This window comes from Rhinolophus ferrumequinum, chromosome 11 (genome assembly GCF_004115265.2).
Source record: "Rhinolophus ferrumequinum isolate MPI-CBG mRhiFer1 chromosome 11, mRhiFer1_v1.p, whole genome shotgun sequence".
In the NCBI taxonomy this organism is placed as follows: Eukaryota; Metazoa; Chordata; class Mammalia; order Chiroptera; family Rhinolophidae; genus Rhinolophus; species Rhinolophus ferrumequinum.
In genome coordinates this window covers 11757222-11768081 of record NC_046294.1, presented here as the reverse complement: position 1 = coordinate 11768081, position 10860 = coordinate 11757222, and the positions used below count along the sequence as shown (strand labels likewise).

The following is a 10860-nucleotide window of genomic DNA, read 5'->3' as shown; positions in this document are numbered from 1 at the left end:
AGCTGCCTCTCCTTAGCTTGGCTAATGGAGTGGAGCTGTGAGAGAGACTTCCTAATCAGATCAGCTCTCATTTCTAGACTCTCAGGTGGCCCATCCCTGCTGAAGAGGGTGAAAACCAATGCTTGTCCAGCCGGGAACAGAACAGGATGTACCTGGAGACTTGCTTCCCAGCTGGCCAGCAAGGCCTGCCCAGTCACAGCAGTGTGGTAAACACCACCAAGAAAAGTGGGCGCAATACAACAGGGCTAGAGAGGAGGCATAAGGACATGGTTTCCAAAGTCAGTTCCCTTTATTAAATGATTTTCACAGAACCAGAAATACAAAATTAAAGTAGAAATTGGCCCCCGTTAGGAGCTACAGGCCTGACCTCACACGACCCCAGCTGCAGCAACTTGAACAGGACAAGCAGCAGCTATATCCCTAAGGTCGGGAAAGTAGGGCGAGGATTTGGAACCTGCACTGCCCTGCCTCCCACCCAATCTCTCCCCCAGTTATGAAGAGGCATCTTCGTGAAGCAGCAACCCAGGAAGACGCCTCCCCTGCTGTCCCAGCCAAGTGCACACCACCAGAAGAGCTTGTTCAGATGGCACAGAATCCAAAGACTACACTTCATATGAGAAACTGGTACCAAAACATGAGTGGGGAGTCGGGTGGGACAGGGCAAGCCCAAGGAGAGAGTGTTTTCCTCCTCTCTACTCATCAGATCCTGACGGCGAGTCTTCTGAGCTGGGGGGAGTACTGGCTAATTCCTCTTCTTCAGAGTCCTGAAAATGAAACGTCTCTTTAGGGGAAAGGTGGAGAGTCCCGGCTGCCCTCCCAGCCACTTGTCAGTGGTGAAGGGCCCCTAATTCCCTACCGTTCCCTAACGTCCAACACTAGTCTTCAGAACCCCAGAATTCCACCTATCCATTCCATCCCATTACTGCTATGGACCAACCACAATCCCTGGTGCAGAAGCACCTGCTGCCACCCCCCATACCAATTCAGATGCCCTTCACCCTTCCAAGCCCCACAACCCCCAAACTCCTGCCACACCTCACTCTGCCTTCTCTTCTTTTTGCTCTTGTTCTCTCCTGAAGAGCTCTCGTCACTGGACACAAACTCTTTGCTCTTGAAACTCTCACTCAGCTGCCTTGACGACGACTTGGATGACGAGCCCCTAGAGGGCACTGACTTCTTTTCCATCTTTGCCTTTACTTTTTTCTTCTTCTTTGACTTGTCCCTATTATTAGCAAGAGGGAAAAGGTTTCCCCATCATCAAGGTCAAACCTCCCCCAGCTTTACCAGGGCCTTTCCCAGTCCCAGCCACACTGCCCATCTCGTGTCATCAGCCAGCCATGTCAGCCCAAGTGCCCCAAGAGAGAGCATCATAAGTGAAGAACAAGAAGAATCAGGCCTCACAGCCTGGTTATATGCAAAACTTAACTTGACATCTCTTGCTTTATCGTAAAAATTCGTATGAATTAGGCACCATAGTAACATATATATTTTTAGCTACCCCGTACCTTCAAATAAAATTGACCCTCTAGGAAAATGGGCCATATTTATCCAGCGACTTCAGAAACTCTCTAGCACAGTACCCATACTGGGCAACTGCCTACCCAGGTTTGAGAAGCACTGTCCTACTGAAGTCAGAAGCATCTCTGTTATATTTAACTTCCCAGTTCTCAACTTGGACCTGCAAAAAATATCTGTCAAAAAAGCAGTTACTGGGACATTCTGTTCCCAACACTCACCTCTTAGAAGACTCACCCCGGCCCCCTTCATATTCTTTCATGGCTTTTTCATATTCCCTCCTGGCATCCTCAGCCTTGCGATCCCACTCCTGTCCCACACACACAGGGGTCGGGGGGTGGGGAAGAGAAGAATTAGATTGTTCCCTGACACAGGCAAAACCTATACAGAAGTTCCACCAGGGCCCTCCACCCCCTCTACCAGTTACAAGATTTACCACCCCTCGTCTCTGCTGGTACTCACCTCCTTCTTCTCTTTGGACATCCCCTTCCAGATCTCGCCTGCTTTCTTGGAAAGATCCGTGATGCTGATGCCCGGATGGTCTGACTTGATCTTCTCTCGGCTGGCGTTGAGCCACAGCATGTAGGCAGACATGGGCCTCTTGGGGGCATTGGGGTCTTTGCCCTTCTTTACCTACACAAGAAAGAACCCAAAGGCCTTCAGCACTATAGCCCACATTCTCCCTCACATTCTCCCAAAGAAATTACTTGGATCCCCTACCTAGGGACAAAACAGAGCAAGGACTAAACTGCATCAAGCTGCCTAGGAGCTCCCTAAGGGCAGGGACCACGTCTTCCTCCCCTCTGCACGCCAGTACCTAGCTCATTAGGGGCCCCTTTCTTTTGGGCTCCCAGGACAAAAGAAGCCCGTCTCCTAGGTCAGAACTCCCAGAAGCTAATTATCTCAAGGACTAGAGAGAAATATTTGCAAGAAGCTACTCCTCAAGGCCCTAATCACTGGCTACAAAAAGCAGCCCCAACCCACAGGCCCTAAGGGTGGTGGACGGGAGAACAGGGAGCAGCACCCCAGCACCCTCCCATTCAGGAGAAGCAGCACCTCCACAGGCTTCTTGCGGCTCTTGCGATCCTTGGCTATCTTGGCCTTTTTAAGCTGTTTCCGTTTCTTCTCATCTCGGTCACTGTCACCCTCATTACTGGAGGAGCTGGCAGAGGCGTTGCTATCAAACCTGCCAAGGAGAGTGGGGCTTAGACTCACTCAGGGACAGAGGATGGCACCCCATGGTCTCAAAGCAGGAAAGGAGTCCAAAGACACCCACCCAGAAATGGGGGCGGGAGGACCACAGGGCCGCCTCCACCAGCATCCCCAACTCTTCCTGCCCTTCGCTGAGGTGGCTTCAACCATGCCCTCTCCAGACCCAGCTATAGCAATGGGTTATTTGGTCAATCAGTCAAAGAAAAGCAAACAGACTTCATCTGCTCCCCTTGGTCACAGCCTAACCCAAGGCCTCCTCCATCCCCATGCTCCCGGGAACGGGGACAGAAACGGTCTCAGCAACATGTCCAAGTCCACCTCACGACTCCGGGTTACTCCTCTTACTCTACCCTTAGTCTCTCTGATCAAGAGACAGTTACTATAAAAAGTGGGAAAAAACCAACTCCACTCCAACCCAGCCTGCACTGATGTTGTCACAGTCCTACCGGACACACACAGGACTCCTCAGAAAACAGAACTGCCCAAACCACACGGTGCTCAATGGTTCTCCCTTTCATAAGCCTTTAACTCACAGACTCACTATGAACAAGCACGTGGCGCCCAGAAGTAGTGGACTCCTATAGATTTTCTTCTTTTTCCTGCCCAACATTCATTCTGAGTTCTTCTGGATTCAGAGTCCCAACTTTCTGTTGGGAACCACCACGCCCCATGCAGAAGGGGCCAACCCCACCACAGGCCGTGGGCACACGGCCTAGTTCTAGCCCCTCAGAGCGTATCGTCATAACTCACACTTGGGAAGGGCCACGTAACCACGCTGCTTACTGCTGCTCTGAGCGCAGAAGCATTCCTGGGTGTTAAACGAGTAGGATTAAGCCTGCCCAGAGCTTCTGAGGGTCATCTGGCACTGCATGGGGCAAACCTACCAGAAAATAGGGAAATCAGAAGAAAGAGAAAGATTCCCCACAGCTGCTGAGTGCCTGATCCAGGTGCCTGAAGCCAGTCACACCCCTGGACTCTCGTTACATGAGCCTACAAAATCCCCTTTTAAGCTACAGTCCGTTCAAGTCCTATTTCTGACACTGGCTATCAAGAGTCTTGATCAACACAGCACGGGGGCACTATTGTCGTTTTACAGTTGAAAACGCTGAGATTCAATGATGGACCCAAGGACTCCGGCAAGTTAAGTGGGGCAGTGGCTCTCATCCCCAGTCTCTCCCCACTATACTTCTCTGGCTTCACAACATGCCGTGCACTTACAAAGTGCTTGACGATTTGATTTTTGAAGCATTTCCATCTATCACCTCACTGGAGGTCACTTTTCCACCCTGGGTCAGTAGTAATGCTGGGACACAAAAGATGTCCAGAAATCTCTGGTCCTTTAAGCTCAGAGGCCATCACGTCACCCCCATAAGGTGGAACCAAAACTCACTCCTCTGCCAAGTCTTCCTCCTCTTCACCTGGGTTAAACGACTCATCTGGAAAACGACACAGAAGGCATCAGTTGTGTGCCATGGAAACCCTGCCCCCTCACCCAGATACCCAGACCTGGACCGTCTGACCACCCCATGCCCGGGCACGGCCGAGGCGAGCCCACCGGTTTCCTCTCCTGAGTCATCGCTGCTGTCATTGGCGTTCTCTTCCCGGATCTTGCCCTCCTCCTTCATCCGCTCCAAGTAGGCATCATGCTGATCTTCATCCGAGTCGGCATATTCGTCGTAGCTTGGGTTCATGCCCTGGCCGCCAGGGGAGAGGACAGTGAGGGCCGACTGGCCCTGCTGCCAGTACCCCTCCCTGCACGCTCGGGAGCACTGCCCCAAGCCTGTGAGTTCACATCAGAGCAGCAACTCCCAGAAGACCTGGGGCTGGATTGTCCACACACAGCCAACGTGCAGGGCCTTCGCCCGACCACTTCCTGCCAACTGGGTTAGTCCAAGCCCCTCCCTCCCTCTCCCAGCCCCACTGGGGGCTTCTCAGGGACTGCAGAAACTGAGCTAAGGTCATGCTGAGGAAACCTGTACCAGGAGGGGGTAAAGGTCACACGCACCTCTTTTTTCTATAAGGGTAAGAAGAGAAGAGAGAATGAAAAAGCTGGAAATAATCCCTGCCCCTTTCCCCACTACAGAAGGACCGGCAGAGGCTCATCCTTTCCACACACAGAGGTACCTCTTTCAATCCCCGGTTTTTGATGTTGAGTTTTTTTGCGTTGACAAAATCAAACAGCTTCCCATACTCCTCCCTGTGGGGGGAGACGCACCGTGTTACCAGACAGGCAGGGCCACCAAAGGGAGGACAGACCACACGTTGTTCTGACACCCATGGGCTGGGACAGACTGTGGGGCCTGGAGCTCTTGACCACATTATCCACCCCAACAGCTCAAAGACACTCTCGGAGAACAGCAGTAAAGAGTCAGACACTACTCTTGAAAGACGGACCTGCATGGCTCTCAAGAGGTCTGGGAAAGAAAAGGTGGGGAGGGGTGTGCCCTGGTTATCACACATGCACAAAGCAAGAGGACGATATCCGGGGAGGGGACTTTTCATCCTTTTACTCGTTAGTATTTCATACTTCACAGGGTTATGAGGATTAAGCGTGAAGATGTTTGTAAAACGTTAGCCCACAGTGAGCACTCGATAAACATTAGCGGCTGTGTTCCCGGGCAGCAAGCTCATTCCAGGAAGAGAGACAGATAGCATTTCCATCATGGGGGCAGTGGAGGAGGAGAAGGGCTAGCACTGTACACAGAGCTTCCGTAATATGGAAAACAATTTTAAGCACAGAAAACAGCAACGGAGACGCTTCCAAAGGCTGAGCACCAAGGACAACCAAATCCCAGGGACGCAAAAGAAAAATTCTGCTCAAACTCAAAGGCTTGAAATCAGAGATGAGTCACAGGCCTGGAGAGGACCCCAGGCCGGGCCAGGCCTCCCAGTCAGAACCAAGATGCCCAGGAAGTGACCGGCAGAGGTTCTCAGCTCTCACCTCTCAATGCTGCTGAAGGTATACTGAGTGCCCTGCTTGGTCTCAATTTCAAAGTCAAAGGAACGTGTGGTGGTGGTGCCACGGGCAAAGTTGACAAAGGAGATCTCGTCGAAGCGGATGTGCACAGGTGGCTTGTGGACATAGATGAAGCCCCGCTCCAGTGGGTACAGCAGTCCGGAGCTCGCCTTGTAGGAACAGGTGATGCACTGGGCCCCGGAGTGCCTGGTCGAGGGCACAAGGGGCCCAGTCAGTGCCTACCTCAGCAGCACGTGGCACAGAGCCAAAGGGTACATCTCTTGGGAGCAACACCCGTGTGCTCAGGCCCTCAAGTCAGGGGACCTCACCAAGCTACTCTGGAGGAGGCAACTGACACCATCAAGACACGACTCAACCAGGCCTCTAAGGGGCTGTGCTCCCATCAGGACGGGTTTACCGAGGGGTCTTGGCACAGCCCTCCCCCACAGGTCAGGACCCCGCGCCTGTACACTCACCCTTGGAAGTTGCCTGGTACCGTGATCTTGCGGTTCACCAGCGCCTTCATGACACGGCTGACCATCTCATAGAGGGACCCCGACATGTTCTTGGTGAGCCGCCCCTCGAAGCGCTTCTCTACCTCTTCCCTACAAACAGAGGAAGACACAGCCGGTCACCAGCACTGCTGCCCGCTAGTGCACGCCTGTCTCCTGCCTGGACATGGCAGGATGAGTCCAGAGAGACACTCACTCATTCATGTTGAGAGTCAAGGAGATGTCCTCATCCTTGGAGAAGAGTAGGATCAGGAAGTGGTAACGGGTCTGGCCCTGCTTGATGGGCGGATCCAGGCTGATCTGGAAGGAAGAGCCGACGAGGTTCAACATCAATCAATGGTCCAGAACTTGCTGATTAACTGAACCCCAGTGAGATCTAGCTACTAAAGACTCGGGCAAAAACCAGGACAATCCACCGCCGGTGGTCTCTGCTCACCACAAAGAACATCTGGCGCTGGTCCTTGTGGGGCAGCAAAAAGAGACGCAGCACCGTGGTGTAGGGTATCTTGTAGTCGAAGGTCTTGCCGTGCAGGTGCAGAAAGGTGGGGTAGATTCGAATGTCGTATCGGCCTCGGGGAGTCAAACACTGCAGCTCCCGGAAGATACAGATGGCGTCTCCAGTGGCCTGGATCACATCCGCCTTAGACAACACATTCTGCGCAAAGGCCTGCAAAAGCACATACTGGTCATCCAGTAGCAGGGATTCTGCTCCTGGGCCAGCTAAGGCCTGCTCAATACCATCTGCTCCCAAGGTGACCAGGGGACACCTCACCTCAACGGGGTCCACGCCATCCTCCTGGGTGGGAGGCACGTAGAAGCGCACCTCCATGAGAGAGACCTCTGCGTCATCATTCTGGTGGAACTCCAATGTCACCTCGTTTTTGCCTGTGGTGCACTGGGACACGTTGCTGAGGGGTATCTCAAAGACCGGCTGGTCGCCAATGTCAAAGGAAAGCAGCTGCCCTGTAGGGAAAGGGCTATCAGCCACCAGCTCCTCCCCTCGAGTCTGCAGAAGCCAAATTCCCAGCAGGGCACTGGGCTTACTTTGCTCAAACTGTACCCCCAAGACCAGGCACAGTGCCTGAAACACTGTTGGTCCTCAATAAATACATGATGAATTACAGACTGACAGGAAGTCAGAGACAGTGACAGAAAGAGAGCAAAACAAGTTAAAGGCTGAAACCCTTCATCCTATCTTGTCCCCAAACTTCAATCCTTGCCCAGGACTCACCACCAAACTTCACGGTTCCCCAGTTCCAGCCCTTCACACATAGGTCCTTTTCCATTAGCTCAAGGCGATAGTGAGTTTTGAAGAAATCAGAGAGTTTCTCAAACTCCTGCAAGTGGAGTGGAGAGAGTAGTCCCAGTAAACCCCAGTGCTTTTAACACAAACTTGAACATTCGGGATCATCTATGTCGGAGAAATTGCCCTGATATACCTTTTATCAGAAATCCACGTTGACTTAGAAGCTCAGCTATAAAATTGTTTAAAAGGATGTTGAAAAAGGTTGTTTCTGGGGACTGGCTCTCAGGCTGGGGGGAGAATGAAATACGGAACTGACAATTCCTCACAATGCTATCTGACTTTATAGAGGTGTTGCTTTAATGCAAGTGGAAATTAACGTGAAGTAGTCTTTAACTCAAGCAGTTCGAAATGGGAAAACAACACCCAAACTAAAGCATCAAGCTAAGACGCTGAACCTGGACAAAGGCAACAAGCAGAAACCATGAAAAAAATCAAAATGGTAGCAAATCTTCTGGAGTCAAGACACTAAGACTCCCCCAAGACTCTGCACCCAAAACTGGACACGGACTGCTGAATGACCTCGATGGCCCTGCTCTGTGGAGCCCAAACTAGCAAATACATGGTTATCAGAGGAAGGAGCCCCAACTCTCTCTACATTAAAATTAAACAAGACGACGCCATAAAAGGGGGGTTCATGGCAACAGGGCACCTCACCGATTCTCGGAAGCCGTCATACTTGTAGACATGGCCGTTCTTTGTAAGCAGTTTAAGTCCATGGCCCAGAGCCACACGGCGCCAGATGCCCTCCGTCAACTCCCCCGCCTGGATGTTGTCCACTTTGCCCGTCTTACTGTTCTTGAAGATGATGCCCTGACGGCTCAACCTCAGCCGGCCATCGTTCTGTTGGAAAAATCGACCCAAATGCACGGGGACGGTGCACAGTGCATACTGGGTACAGTCCCACCCAACACCTAGGCTGGCAGGAACAACAGCTGAAGTGGTGAGGGCCAGCAAGAAGGGACAAGTAGCCAGAAAGTCTGGATTCTAATCCGGGCTCTGGCATCCAGAACCCCTGCAGGTCCTCAGGTTGGGGATGCGGGATGGAGCAGCAGGTCCGGTCCCTTCCAACTCTGAGATCCTGTAACTCTTGTACTCTCTCACTATTGCCTTTTGTTAGGGAAACACGAGGTACGCATTATACTGACTCCTTTTTCAAAGTAGCTCTTGTTGACTGACAAAAAGTCCACTCCCTTCCCTTCTCCACCTGTAGTGGAAGCCCAAGCCCTTCTTACCATGGAGCCTTTCACCTCCTGATAGATATCATTGAATTCCAGTGTTTCTGCCATGCTGTCCTTTCCCTTTTGGGGAAAGCTGGGCCCCAACTCCTGGATGGGTGTGCAGATCCTCAGCAAGTTGGGGATCTGAATTCAAGAGGAAAACAGACGAGCGTGAAAGACAGCACTTCACTCTGCCCCCAGATGGGGCCAGGTAGCAACCGTGGCTGTGCCTGGGATGTCTCAGGATCTCCTCTGCCTAGGAGCCTACAGGAGGGCTCCGCAGAGCTCGAGGGGCCAGGCCCAGCCCCGGCTAGAGAACCAGGCCTGGAGTAGCGCTTACACCCTAACCAGACACGGGCTCTGGACGCTCCACCCGGCGCCATGGCAACGAGCAGCGGTATCCCAGGGCCTGCCTGAAGTCCGCACCTCACCCGTGCTCCAACCCAGCTCAGAGTGCAGGGTTTCCCTCCCAGAGCTCCCACCGCGCCGCGGCCCCAGGCCCACGGTTCCCCCTCCCCCTAAAATGGATTCGCCCGCTACCCGCAGATTCGAACGCGGAACGGTCCATCTCGAGCGTCCCGGGGGGAAGCGGGACCCGCGCCCTCCAGAGGCCCGGGGACGGTGACCACCCACCTCTAAAGCAGTAGCCTCGTGACGGCCCAGGTGCGGGCTGTGGGCGCGCTAGGGGATGCGGGGGAAGGGGGGTAGGGACACAGGGGGTAGGGGAACACTGGGGAACCTTTTCCCGCGTGCGCGCCCCAGAGTCCCGCCACCGGAAGCTGTGCTCGGATCATAGAGAGGATGAGATGGCTAGAGAGGTGCGAGCTCGGCCCACCTACGAGGCGGTCACATAGAGCGTCGGCGGCCCTGGAGGACCTGAGGTCGGCAGGGCGGCGAGGAAGTCCCACCCGCGTGGAATCTGGCTAGAAAATGGGTACGCGTAGGGCTTTTTAAATATTACAGACACTTCTTCAGTGAAGGACTAGGTTCTAAAGAGAAATTGTGTAGTTTTCTTTTATCAGACTTTCCACAGATGTGTGTGTATATGTGTTGGATGGATGTGGGCCCTTCTCTCCTGCCCAATAGTGGTTTCTGTAGAGTAGGAATTTGTGAGACAAGAAGAAAAATACATATTTAAAGAGTTGAGAGAAATGACCCCGCCCACTGGCTGCGAAGAGAATGCGTGTGTTGGTGTCATTGTGACTGTCCTGCTCTCCCCTGTCAGTCACATGAGATTGGATCCTTTTGGAAATGAGTTCACTGTCTGCACCCAAAAAACGTCACATGTCTAACTGCAATGTATGGTTGCCTGGAAGAGGCTGGTAAACGGAGGTATCAAGTTCAAGTGCTGGTGTCAGAGCCAGAGCTGACCTGAAACCACATCAATCTGGGATTGCCGGAGGGAGAAATGCCCTCCTCACATAGTTCTAGGATGCATCTTGCAAAATCAAAGGTGGCCAGACCCAGGAGACGAGTTTGGGTTCGCCAACTCCAACCTCCTTTTGCAGGTGGGAAAACTGAGGCCCAAAGAGGAGTTAACCAGCGTCTCATAAATTGGCAACAAATCTGGAGATTAGAACCCACATGTCCTTGCCCCAGTCCAGTTCTCTTCTGTCATAATCACAGCAACTCTACCTTCAGAACAATTGAGCGTATGTGTCCTGTGCGAAAACATTAGGACAGAAAACTTAAACTCAAGATTTCTCTGAAAATCTGACTTAAACCAGTTACACCAGCTTGCTGACTGAATCCTGGTATAACAGACAGCGGGAGTGCACTGTTGCTCCCTGAACTCATGGCTGTCACCTCTGGGTAATGGCTACTGCACCACTATCTAGCAACATAAATTCATCTGGATTCAATAAATATGTATTGAGCGCCAACAGAGTTCTAGGATCTAAGGATATTTAAGTGAACAAGATGGAAACAGCACCAGCCTTCCAGGAGCATATAATCTAACAAATGATTCAGATGAGTAAGCTGACAGTAAAACAAAAACACAACAAAAAGAAATAAATAACCCAATGTGATAATACTACAGATAGAGTTTCAGCCTCTGCCAATTTCAGTTAGAAATATGAGCTGTGACGCTCCTCGCCCCCTCCCAAGAGACCACCTGAAATATTTAAGACCACGTCCCCC

General features: G+C 52.2%; 1 protein-coding gene across 1 annotated transcript; it reads right to left on the bottom strand.

The window, feature by feature from the left end:
* Positions 1 to 267: 267 nt before the first annotated feature.
* SSRP1 (structure specific recognition protein 1) lies at positions 268 to 9491 on the bottom strand. The gene is made up of 17 exons (XM_033121436.1): positions 9352 to 9491; positions 8734 to 8862; positions 8156 to 8341; positions 7427 to 7532; positions 6968 to 7158; positions 6632 to 6862; positions 6392 to 6495; positions 6160 to 6288; positions 5669 to 5890; positions 4852 to 4924; positions 4283 to 4421; positions 4118 to 4163; positions 2572 to 2701; positions 1978 to 2148; positions 1737 to 1825; positions 1036 to 1222; positions 268 to 764 (listed from the first exon to the last, which is right to left on the bottom strand). Exons 2-17 carry the CDS (start codon positions 8785 to 8787, stop codon positions 693 to 695), a joined length of 2130 nt encoding a protein of 709 aa, XP_032977327.1. The 5' UTR covers positions 8788 to 8862; positions 9352 to 9491; the 3' UTR covers positions 268 to 692.
* Between the last annotated feature and the right edge of the window lie 1369 nt (positions 9492 to 10860).